General features: G+C 26.5%; 1 protein-coding gene across 1 annotated transcript; it reads right to left on the reverse strand.

Moving 5' to 3' along the window:
• Positions 1-2,555: 2,555 nt before the first annotated feature.
• LOC112733720 (nudix hydrolase 18, mitochondrial) lies at positions 2,556-4,034 on the reverse strand. Its single transcript, XM_025782764.2, has 5 exons — positions 3,735-4,034; positions 3,419-3,530; positions 3,248-3,331; positions 3,038-3,166; positions 2,556-2,954 (listed from the first exon to the last, which is right to left on the reverse strand). Exons 1-5 carry the CDS (start codon positions 3,830-3,832, stop codon positions 2,796-2,798), a joined length of 582 nt encoding a protein of 193 aa, XP_025638549.1. The 5' UTR covers positions 3,833-4,034; the 3' UTR covers positions 2,556-2,795.
• Positions 4,035-13,499: the final 9,465 nt, after the last annotated feature.

Below are 13,499 nucleotides of genomic sequence, written 5' to 3' on the forward strand. Positions count from 1 at the left end.
GAAAATTATTACCGAAATTGTAGGTTTAGGGAGAAAAGAAACTCTTGTAACATTTATTTGAGAGTTTTAAAAAATTCCGATCCCCCTCTTTTTTTGTTGGACTTTGTTAGGTAGACAATGACTTTTGTGAACAATATAAACAATAGGCTCAAATCCATACACCTAGTGAATTAAATGTGTGAATTGAACATCGAATATATCCATTATTCATATTGTTCATTGTCTACCTATACTTTTATTTTTTGTTTCTATCTTGTTCTTTCTCCTTTGAGGTGTCCGATTTTCCTCACTAACTCCCAAAAAGAGGCTAAAAGAAGGAGTATTATTATAATGAAGTTTGAAAGGTTTAACGTCGGCTTTTGAGGTATGGCAAAAGATCCCTTTAAATTAGATTCCTCCAACTTCAAGTTTGCAATCATTCCTGATGTGGGCCTTAGCTTATTGGTGATGTTAAATTTGTCCCCATCTATTTAGCGCATGATGATATAGTAGTAATCTTGGTCATTTCAGTGGATAGCAAACACATTTAAGCATTGGTGGCCTCTGTCTTTAAAAATAGGAATATGTCCCTTCCCATCACCAACTTGTATGTGCCATGCATGCTTCATGACAACACTCGCACATTGTGTGTGAGCAAACAACCCAACAACAATGGTGGGATCATTCTTACACAATTTGCAGCTTCTTCGCGCACCTTCCCTTTTCCTCTCACCCTCTCACTACCATACCCTGCCTTCTCCATTATTTAAACAACATACATACATTTTATGTATTATTCATAAACATGAGAAAATTCAAAATAGCTACTAAGAAGTATAATATCTAAACATGACCATTTGTTAAACGTCCATAATCTTTTAGAAGTCGCATGATAATTTTTTTGTTTGTTTAGATCTATTTTGATACAATTACGGTGATTTATTCGTGGTTTTAAGAATATTTGCGACCATGACTCTGATTTGTCTCTCATGGACCACGGTATAGTCGTTTGATTAATGGATTTAGATTGATCTAACTTTGACTCAAAACTTGGAAGGATCTTCCGTTGAAACCGATAGGATCACTCTTAATAAAGACATCAACGGTATAACACAAAGTTCGAATGAAAGAACATATGTTAGGAAAGGATCAAATTCATTAACTTTGCCTGCATACACTAATTAAACTCGTACCATTTGGGTTACTAATACAAAAATTACATAGCAGCCAAGATTCCTTTAGATATCACTCAATGTCACCTTGTAATTGTAGGAATTAAAAAATGTTCTAGACTTTTAGTTGGATAAAATTATTTAAAAACTTCTACGGAGAAAAGGAATCACATCATATAGACAACTATGTCAAAACTTGATCAGAGACAAAAGACATACTTTACTAGAAGAATGAATATTTCAAAACTAGTTATGGTACTCTTACAACTTCATTATGGTTAACCATTTGTTACATGTGTGTGAAACTTTTTGACCATGAATTACTTTCGTCAATTTTTTAACTAACCATCAAAATAACCAATGATAACAGGAGAAAAAATATTAAGTTTTGGTATCTGTTTATGCATGTAACCATTATGTATATTAAATATCGAATTTGGAATTATATTTAGGTGAATGATATGGTACTTTTGAGATTGTACCTAACTTATCAAAAAAGACAAATAGATAATATTTATTATTATGAATGGATAATTTAATCTTAGATCATTTTTTTTTCTTTTGAAGCAAAATTAGTAGAACTAAAACTACCATTAAGTACTTGAGGGAGGAGAATGAGTGGAATATAAGATTTTTAAGTCTAAATAAGACATTGGTAAAGAAGTTAATCGACTAATTATTTTTCGTCTGTTTATTAGAACTCATCATATCCTAGACTTAAAAAAAATCGAAATAATAACCATTACTTTTTAAATAAATTTTGAGATGGTGCCTAACTTACCAAAAAAGACAAATAAACAATATTTAATAAATTTTAAATATTTTATTTTTTATTTTAAATATTTTATTTTTTATCTTTAAAAATAAATTAGACAATTTAGACACCATAGTAAAAAATACTATAGAACTCACCTTATATTTATACTCGCATATACTACCACTCAGAGAAGTTCTAATTATATATATACTGTTAGTAATTTATCCATGTTATGAGTGGATAATTTAATCTTAGATCATTTTTTTTTTCTTTTGAAGCAAAAATAGTAGAACTAAAACTACCATTAAGTACTTGAGGGAGGAGAATGAGTGGAATATAAGATTTTTAAGTCTAAATAAGACATTGGTAAAATCAAGTTAATCGACTAATTAGTTCACTCGTCTTGTTTATTAGAACTCATCATATCGTAGACTAAAAAAAAATCGAAATAATAACCATTACACTGTAGTTAGAAAAATTATAATTTGTTTCGAATAAATTCTAATTAACCTTGCAAGAATTGTCGTTTGTCTAATCCGCAGTTTTCTTTTACTTGGTCCCTGGTGTGATCCATTCCCTTATCCTATCTTGTAAATAAAAGCAAAAGTGATTCTCGTGCCTCCTAATAGTTTCCACAAGTCTCGCAATTAAGAGAGAGAAAGGGATGTATAAAAATTGATTAAATCTGAATCCACACTTAGTTTAAGGAGAAAAAAACAATTGAGAGGAAATCAATCGCCAAACTCCTATGCAAGGTGGATGAAGCTAGAAACCCTATTGGCTATGAATAATATTATTATATATACTATGATACCGATATGATTTAAGGTGAAAAAATGTTGAGAGCTCTCTTCTAGCCTCGAAAATATAAAATATTTACAAGCGAGTCAGATTTGGCAATTGGACATATCTGATGCTATGCAACTTAGAACTTGCTTTGTTTCACGACCAAGTAGTTTTTGACCCGTGAGACGGTTTACAAGTCTGTCTAGTGCTTCCTTCATCCACCAGTGTTGACAAACTTCTCTTGCCTCAGATACACTCATCTACAATAACAGTCCCCCAAATCAGAAACCTTCAAACATTAATAATTGAAACATTCAATCCAATTGATTGCACAAGTACTTACCCATGTTCTTTGACGAACGTTCTGCTCTGGCCAGAACTCAAGTTGCTCTTCAACAAGAAGTGGGAACATGTACCCTTCATAGAAGGTATCATGGGTTTTGCTCTTGAAGCTCCATTTCCCCAATTTACCCTAAAATACACAAACTTTGACTTAGTTGTAAGAAAGAAAGAAAGAAAAAGTCAAAAAGCAAAGGCTAAGGCTTAGGCTTACCCCAACAATGCCTCGCACCCCAGCTTCCTCTATGGTCTCTCGCAAAGCTGCCTCCTTTTTGGATTCATCAAGTTCCCACCCTCCCTGGCGTTTTGAAAACCACACAAATAATTAACATTTGGATTATTGAGTAATAAGAAATAAATTAATAACAGGTAGGGTGCACTGTACCTTTGGGAATAGCATTCCTTTGCCTTTCTGAGAACTAATAACCAGAACTTCCAATTCGTCTAAATCGCCCAACCAAGTTTTCTCCTCAATCTTATATCTATATGGTATGCATCTGCAAACACGGTTCACCGTATTAGCAACTTTTAATTAACCAGAACAGGGTCTTGTTGAGAAATTCTCTTTTTTTGTTTTAACAGAGAACTACTCAGCATAACCCAACCTCACCATGAGAAACTAGAAAGAGGAAAATGTCCCAAATTTCCCATAATTGAAGGAGAATAAGAAGAAGAATAGATAGGAGAAGGAAGAGACAAACCCCACAACTTGGCGACGACCTTTTCTGTAACGCTGTAACTCCCGACCGGTACGAGAAACCAATGCGACGACATTTTCCTGGGAAACTAAAGCCACCATTTTTGAGAAGAAGAGGAAGAAAGGAAGGGAAGTTGTGGTTTAGTGGATAGCATAACGCGAAGTGAGGAAGGGGACCCTTTTAATAGTGTGGTAACTGCTTAGAGAGAGAGAAACTATGTGCCTTTTTAGGAGAGAGAAACCGCTTTACTTTTTTATAAATTTAGACAACTTTCCCCCTCCTAATCTCTATGTTTTTCGGTTTAATTAAACGGTTTAATTTTGATCAAGTTTTATACGGTTATCTAATTATATTCGTAATTTTTAAATAATTAATATAAACAATTATTTTTTATTAATTAAATATCGTTATTCTATATATAAATTTATTTTATATTAAAATTAATTTTTTTATTAAATATATTTTTTGATTGGTTTTTGTAAAATATAGTTTCATATTATATAAAAAAATTTCCCACATATTTTCTTTCCTATTAAAATTTTGTAAGTGTGATATCACTTTCATTTTATTTCTCTTAATCTATTATAGTATAATATCATATTCTATGAGATTAATTGAGAAAAAATTAAAAGAATATTGGTCCGAAATAAAGATTTATGTACAAATTATTATTGGTAAAAAATTTAAAATTTTATTTTTTATAAAAGTTAATCGGTAAATTTAACATATAACTTCAAAAACATAAATTATCTAATTTTGTTTTTCAAAATTACTGTTATTCAGTAACCTTTTCTTTTTCCACTCATTCACATGTCTGCCAATTTCTTTTTTTTATATAACATAACAAGTTTAAATTTAAAATTTTATGTATATCATAATTTCTTATTATATTGATATTATATTTCCGTATTCTTTGTTTATGAATTTTAAACTAATTTATTTATAAATAAATAATAATTTTAAATAACTGATTTTATTTGTTTGATTATTAATCAATGACAATATCAAAGAATTTTATTTCATTCAACCACATATTTATATTTGTACAAATTAACCTTTCAAAAAATATTTTTATAATTTAATTATTAATTATTAAGTCATTTTATTAATAAAAGTTGAATTAATGAAATTATAATTCACTACTAATAGTTTTTTTACATTATTTACTTAAATAATTAAATATATATTATCATATCAATAAAAATAATTAGCCACAAAAAATTTATCAATAAAAATAATTATTTTTTATTACTTAACAATAACTCTCAGTATTAACATTGGCTCTTTTTTTGTATATAGAAGTAAAAGTAGTGATATACCTTAATATTATAATTTTTTGTATTTTTTAAAAATGTGGAAGATATACAAATTGAAGGGTTCAATTTCTATACTTCAAATTTTTTAATTTTTTTAACAGAAATCCCTCAATCCGATTTCTGTACTCTCACAAATCGAACGATCCAATTTTTATTTATCTAATTAAACGATCCTACATCTAAAAATAACACCCCATCAAACCACATTTTGAGAAAACACCAATACTATTGCAATATCAAAAACAAAATTCTCTATTAACATTCATTAGTTAAATCCTTTTTGTAATTGTACCGAGTGTATGACCTTTATGAGCAAAATAAACAAAATCCAGAAATAAAAGGCAGATTGGGAATGGGATAGGTGAGTGACGTTGGACGTGGGACCCATTTGGGAGCAGATCTGCCGCAATGTATGCCAGGATGTGACACGTGTAAATGACGTGTCATCTGAGTTCCTATGTGGCTGTCATCTACTTTATTTTCTCTTATCTTCTCTTCAACTTCATATTCACTTACAAGTTTCAATCATCACAATATCTTTCTTACTAAAATTGTAAAAACAATTATGAATATTAGTATTAGATTGATTGTCACTAGAGTTTACGGAGCCATTTGGTGAAAGTATACCTTTTTAATTGCCTTATTAGTTATTATTGAGATGCATAATGATGATAAATGGGTGTGATTATATATATATTGTTAGTGTAGAAAAGGTTTTTAGTTTTTCTTTTTAACAAAATGTTTGTAATCAATTTCTTCATTCACTAATTGTATTTCTCAGTAAAACACATCCTCACTAGAATCGTCAAAGTAAAAAGCTTTACTTCATTTTATTTCATCGAAAGTGTTGTATGAACTTCAAAGTAGCATGTAAACACACAATTTAAGAAAATAGGGAATTTAAAAAAAAAAGTCAAATAAATTAATTAATTATTTACAACTAACGAACTAAAATTTTTAAAATTATTTATTTTCAATTTTAATTTATAAATTATAAATTTTTATCATAAAATCTAAAATTAATTTCTATATTCTTCATTTTCTAAAACTAATAGGCCTCTTTTTATTGTACAGAGTCGATAATTAAAAAAAGAAAGTGTGTCCCTTTGAAAAAATTAGGAAAGTGGGGCCAGCCCAACGGCCAAGAGATGGGTTCGGCCGCATTCTGCATAGCATAACAAATTTCTTTGTTAAAAAATATTCAATGATGTTTAATTATTTTTTATGTCAAATATGAACACTAACTAATTAATTATGAGAATATATTAGATTGATGATTAAATTATTAATGACAATATTTGACCCAAAAAAGGGGTTTAACTATAAAATAAAGGAAATGACACTAAGAAGCAGATGGACCACCCAATCACATGCAGCAGCAGTTGAAGATGCTGCAGATCATGCAGCGTTTTAAAGTTTCATAATCATAGAAATATAAATATAAATATATATGGATTATTTTGATTTGTGCGTGAAGTAGTGTGAATGAAAGAGGCTTCTTCTTGTATCCAAATCTAGAATCCTTCATACGTCCTTATCAATTATCATACCCAGCAACCAATTTAATCATCTATTATCAAATTATTTCACCCATAATTTATGGATAGAGTGCACCACACGGACTCCTAATAATATTCAACTTCCTAGAAAAAATAAAGTCTCAACCTCTATCTTTTATTTCTTTTCCCTTCAAATTAAAACAAAAAAAAAATATACTATCAAATATAGTCTAATATTAAGCTAATTTCTGTTAACCGTCAATTTTAAGTTAGAATTTTGATCAGTAAATATTTAACAATATAAGGTTTATTGGTATATATTATATAAGAAAAGTAATACATATTACACTAATTAATTATATTGTGTGCAAATTTTTAACAATAAATTAGTCCTGATCTGTCGAGTTGAAGATAGTCTGAGAAATCAAAAAATTATATTGTGTACACCATTTATTTGCAGTATTTCTAATATATTAAATAGGTGATTGTCTGATTGCTATAGAATTTAATAGCACCAGCAATAAAAGTTAAAACAATTTTTTTTTTGAAATCACTGATTCTATATTGAAATTTGCCTAATGACAAATTTACAATGAGAAAACGACCACCACAATGAAAATTAACTGAGACACTTTGTTACTTTCATATATATACCATCATTTGAATAAGCAATAATAAAAAGGGCAAAAGGAATAGTAGAAATTCTAGAAACATGTTTATGCATTCACAAAAAACTGGGGTGCCAAGCAGAATCAATAATCACAATAACTATAATAACAATAAACAAGGTTCTAACCTGTTCAGCCATGCATGGTGACAACGACTAGTTTGATTTCCTTCTTAATCCTAAGTTTGAGAAGACGAAGCACATTATCCACCGAAATACACTTTAATTTGCTGTTACACACGGCAACCCTAAAATTCACAACGAACTAACATGGACAAGATATCGTTGATGATGATACTCTTGTTACCTACAAAAAGAAATAATTGAGTTTTGATGTATGGCTACAAATTTCAATCTATTAAACAGAATTGACAGTTCAAAATCATATCAAGACAACAACAATAAAATCGCAAGCTAACCAATTAATAAAAGAACTCTAGTAAGTGTCATTGACATATAATAATGTGCCTACGTGTTCAAATTTACGGATTCAAAGGAAATGTTATTTTTCATTATATATATATATATATATATATATATAAAGAGAGAGAGATATTATATTCTAAAATCAAAATACTATAAAAATACAAATACATATTGAATTTTAAAATATAAAAAATAAATTATCAATGGTAATATAAAAAAATACAAAAATGATTTGTGCACACTAAAAATCAATTATAATATATTTATGTATAAATATATGTGTAATTTAATTTATTTTTAATGTATATTTTATATTTTACTCGATTTTAATAGATTATTTTAACATATACATAGTGTTGAAAAAAAATTGTGATATAATTATATTTCTTTGGATACTATTAAAAAAATATAACCATATTTTTTGTATTTTATTTTATTTTATTTTGTTGAGTTTTAATTAAATTTATCGATGAAATTACTTACTTTAAAAATTTAAATGAATAGGTAGACATATAAATTGTTATAATATAATAATAAGCACAATTAAAAAATAAATTTAATTTTAATGTACAATTAGCATAAAAAAGATTTATATATATTTAATTATTTATTATAAAAAAATACTTTTTTATGTGAATAATCATTGACAAAATATAATTATTAGTTAGATAACTCGGTATAAAATTGAACACTGTAAATAAAATTAAAATTAACTTCCTAGTATTTTTCTTTTCTATATCTTACTTGAGACCAAGCTCTCTAGGTTTATTACCTAGTGGTTACTATTGAGTATTGACTCCGCTTCTAAGATAGTAATCATTCATATATATCTATAGAAATAGCTCCTTTAGATGCAATCATGGACATGCTAATTGAGTCCTCAGGGTCCAATTTCAAACTCTCGGTAAAAACTAAAAACCCATAGTAATATGGATTATTCGTAACATATCTTATCTTTCTAAAATAATCTTGATATAAAATTCCTCAAAATTTCTAAATAACTAGTATTTATTATATTTACCAAAGTTTTCAAGTATCCATGTGATAACATTAAGCTAGTATCCAAATCATAGTAGGAATCAATATTTTGGACCTAAGCAGATCAAGTATACACATATAGACAACAAGAAAAAGAAAAAAAATAAAAAAGGTAGAGATCAGAGTACAACGACAAATTGGCCATTTTCGAAGTACCACAAAAAGTATGATGGTATTCATAAACTACATCGATTAGCTGTCATGTTGTCGATGGAACTCTCACTATTAATTTTTGTTAATTTAATCGCCATCAATCTCAATATAAAATTAGTTTATGTAAATATTTAATTGTATATTAACATATTACAAATATTTTTTAATAAATACAATGGTAAAGGCTTAAAATATATTTTACAAAAATGTAAAAAAGTAAGTTCAAGTGTGAAAACATGTTTTGGCCTTGATGGATTGATCAATGTTGAGCGTGCCTAAACTACTTTAATATACATTATATTTTATATATATTACACATTTTACATGCACTCCTAAAGTTTTCTTTAGATAACGAGAATACTATATATACATTTATATATATTTATTAAGTAAACGCGAGAAAAAAAAAGTCTGCCTATCTAGAAAAGAAACTTATAGAAGAATCGGTTTGAAAAGATGATAACAATAATTGTTTGTTCTAGATAAGAAAAAATGAAAGGGTGGAAATAAATTAAAATGAAAGGAGACACAGGAAGTGAGACAAGCATTGGATTGATGAAGTCAACGAGTAATGTAGACAGCAGAATATAGAGATAGAGAGATAAATGGATGATCCTCGCATTTCTCTCCGCACACCAAATCTGAGAGACTCTGACTCTTATCGTTTTGACGGTGAACCAATTTTTCTGCAATCCAAACGGCGTCTTATGAACAAATTATTTAATACCATGACATTTTATTTAATTTTATTTGACCCAATCCATTTTTAAATTTTCTCTCTCTATTATACACCATAAATTCGTTGTTATAATATATTTCATGAGTTTAGTTTTGATTAATGAAAGTGTAAAACGGTGTATATAATTATTGGGGTTAATTATATTTTTTTTAAAGATTATTCACGTGATTAATGTAAAAGATTATTAATTTTTGTTGACGTAATATTACGTAATTAAATGTACATATAAAATTATTTTATATTGATGGTGCATCAAAATTAAATTTATATTTATTATGATATTATAGATTAAATGTTTAATACAATATAAAAAAATTTATGTTTACTTAATTCAATATTAAGATAATTTTATCATCAATTAGCTAGGTATATATAAAAATTTAGTTACTAAATTAGCTATTTATATAAAATATATGTTAAATTTTATAGTACATTTTTGTTTTATCATTATAATTAAATTTGATTTTTAATCTATAAATAGATACTCTCAATCCTCATTGTATGTTTTCACATACATTATTTGATGTCAAATTTATTTTTGGGTTCTTACATATTATGATGAATTTTATATTTATCAATGGCATTCAAAAAAGAATATATAGAAATAAAGGAAAATATGTTAAGCTTTAATTTGTTTTCCAGATGTTGGTGGCATGTGTTCACTTGGAATAAGCTAAGTATGCTTGTGAGAAATTATTTCGGAGAAGAGTTACAGTATATATTTCATTATTACTGATGAAATTATAATTATTATGCATAGTTTTTGTCATTTACGATGAGTTCATTTTATCATAATAAGGTGGGAATGAATAATGTAATCTTGTGTGATGTTTAAGTTAAAAATAATTAACAACAATATATGATATTTAAAATAAAGTTTGGGAGACTAATATTGTATAACAAATATTGCTGTCAACATTTAATATAAAAAAATACCTAATATTCTTACAAACAAAAATATTTAAAAAAATCAATTAGAAGAAATATTTAAACTCAATAAAAACTCATTTTTAATAGACTTTATAATTAACTTATTTTATAATTTGTTATAATTTTAACTAAAATGGATTGCTTGTTATACGGTTAATTTTCTAAAATTACTCTTAAAATTAACATATTTGTAACAGATATGATATATATATATATATATATATAGTAGTATTAGAAATAGCACATTTTGTAATTTATAGCTATTAATTAATTATCATTAGTATTTTTAATAGTATAAAATTATATTTAATAGTATCGAATTACACACTTTTTTTAATGATTAAATACTGACTAAATTTTAATAAAAATATTGATTTTTAAAATTTATATATATATATAATCAGAATTTATTATTTTTTACTATTATTTAATTATTAATTTAAATTTTTTAATTTAATTTTTTTTATTTTAGTAATCCAACAATATATTTTATATTATATTTTTAAATATTAATAATAAACTAATGACAAAAATAATAAATTCTGATAGTTCTCTAATAACATTCACCGTGTATAGTATATATATATATATATATATATATATTATGTCTGTGTATGTATGATTCACCACCGAACCAAGACTTTGAGAAATTAATTGAAGTCTGCCTCAGGCTTGACAAACTTGAAGTTGCATTGGTTGGACTAGATGCGTTTTGCACAACCTTTTTGAAAAAACAAAATTTGATCAAAATATGTTATATAAGTATCACAATTAATTAATGGAACAAGTAGGGAGAAGAGTAGCCCCTCATCACTCCTTACGCGCGCCTCCTCCAAAGTATTGAAATGGATTGAATACTTAAATTATAACATTTATTAATTGATGTAAAAAGTTAAGAATTTTCAGGCACCTAAATATAAGAGCTAGCTTGGGAAATGGTCTGATTCACGACTCAATCAATGAATCAAATACACCAAAAAGCAAACATGCATGCATCTTGATCCACCATGAAAATTATGCAAATCCAAACGCTGCTTTTACCAATAATATCATTATTGTTATTTTTATTACAACTTCATCATTATTAAATCATTTTATATCGCTAAAAAGTGTTCTTATAATTTTTTTTTGTTAGGCTAAATAATTTAGGAATAATAAGAATCAAATTTAAATTTTTTATTTATAAAATTTCTGAATTGTATTATAAAATTATTTATTTAAAAAATTTAAGTCATCAAATAAAAAAATATGGATGATTATATATTAAATAAGTTGTATCGCATGCATATATAGTTTCATTTGCTGCTTATTAATTTATTATGCTACAATAAATACAAGTCATACATAAGATATTCCCACTCTATTTGTCAGAAAAAATTATTTATTCAAAAAATTTAAATGACTTATAGAAAAATACATATTCATAGTTATACATTTTTAAACGATTTTTTTATTTGTGTAAATTTTACATATTTTTAGTTTTTTTGTTTATTTCTTTTACATTTAAAAATTCTGTCTGATGATATCATATTATAAATTATTTAATATTTATTCTAAAGTTTTAAACAGTATATAAAAGGCACATTTATAATTTATATATATTCTTTGTAATATGTGCGATCGCTTTCCTCAAGCCTATTGGTGTGTGGTTGGGACATAAAACATTCATCTCAGTCGGGCGAAGTTTCCTAACGCACCAAAATGACAAATTTTCTGTTTCATAATAACTACTGTTATTTAAGTTTTTGGTGAAATAATTAAAAATTGACGTATCTAAACTAAATATATAACGTTTTAATCAATATATATTATCAAGTTTTTGTCATTTGAATTTGAAAATTTGCCTACGACACTTTTTTTTTTTTTTTGAATGGCTTTGCTTTCATATATGAAAATGAAGATAAAAAGTCATTGGAGTTTCACACGTAGTTGGTAATTGACATTAAACTATAGAGTCCCATCGAAATGATCTACTTTTGCTGTTAACTTGATGATGACGGTGATTAACTCTATATTTTAAGTTATCGCATAGTTATTGGTGCTAATTATTTACTATAATGTAATAAAATTATGGTCATTACATTACATAATATAATAATATATACGATCCAAGAAATAATAATAATAATAATAATAATAATAATAATAATAATAATGATTTAGCTAATATATATTTTTATGGGACATGTTAAAATTACAAATAAAAGAAAATATGCAAAGTTTAATTTCTAATACAATTATGGGGAATGTTAGGGACCAGCAACTTTTGTGATTTGTAGCTATCAAATAGCCATTAATGATGATTTTAATAGTGTGAAATTGGTGTGAGATTTCATCCAATGGTTCACTTTTGTTTGCTGGTTACATGCTGGCCAGAATTTGAAAAAGTTGCTGGCCCTAGACTTTTTCTTTAATTATTATATATTTATTAAAAATAAAAATTTAAAATATTTTATTAATAATCATTTTAGCTAATTCATTAAAATATTATTGGTATTTTCAATGAAGTTGTGCAGTGGGAATAAAGGAAATGCACTAATGTGTTAACAGAATAATAGCAATATAGAAATCATGCAGTTGAATTGATAGAATGTTAGTGAGTTTGGTTTTATTGTTATCATTTGGAGCACTTGGTTAAAAAGAAATACCAGAATCTTCAGAAATCAAGAAATAAGTGTTGCGAGAGTAGTCAACAGGTCGATTAGGAGTTATAAAGAGTGGAGTGATATTTGATTTTTTTTTGTTATTAATGATTTTTACCAAAAATAATTAGAAATTAGTTAATTGTATCTGTTTAATACTTTTCCGTTAATGTTTCATCTTACTATGTTAAACTTTTTATAAAAAAAAAAAAAAAAAGCTAATTTGTGCATTGAAGACATATATATGTTAGCTAATCCATATATACTAATTATAATAATGTCACGGATGACGTTAATAACAATAATCTTATGTTGTTTTAAGCAAATGAAAGACCTAATTAGCGAGAATAGTGGGAGG

Source organism: Arachis hypogaea, chromosome 13, assembly GCF_003086295.3.
Source record: "Arachis hypogaea cultivar Tifrunner chromosome 13, arahy.Tifrunner.gnm2.J5K5, whole genome shotgun sequence".
Taxonomy (NCBI): Eukaryota; Viridiplantae; Streptophyta; class Magnoliopsida; order Fabales; family Fabaceae; genus Arachis; species Arachis hypogaea.

Bases quoted from the DNA above. Each gene is read 5' to 3' on its own strand.
- LOC112733720 (XM_025782764.2), bottom strand. From the start codon at position 3,832: ATGGTGGCTTTAGTTTCCCAGGAAAATGTCGTCGCATTGGTTTCTCGT. The intron at 3,332-3,418 runs GTACAGTGCACC...TCAAAACGCCAG, and splicing joins AAGGAATGCTATTCCCAAAG to GGAGGGTGGGAACTTGATGA. The intron at 3,167-3,247 runs GTAAGCCTAAGC...TGTGTATTTTAG, and splicing joins GGGTGCGAGGCATTGTTGGG to GGTAAATTGGGGAAATGGAG.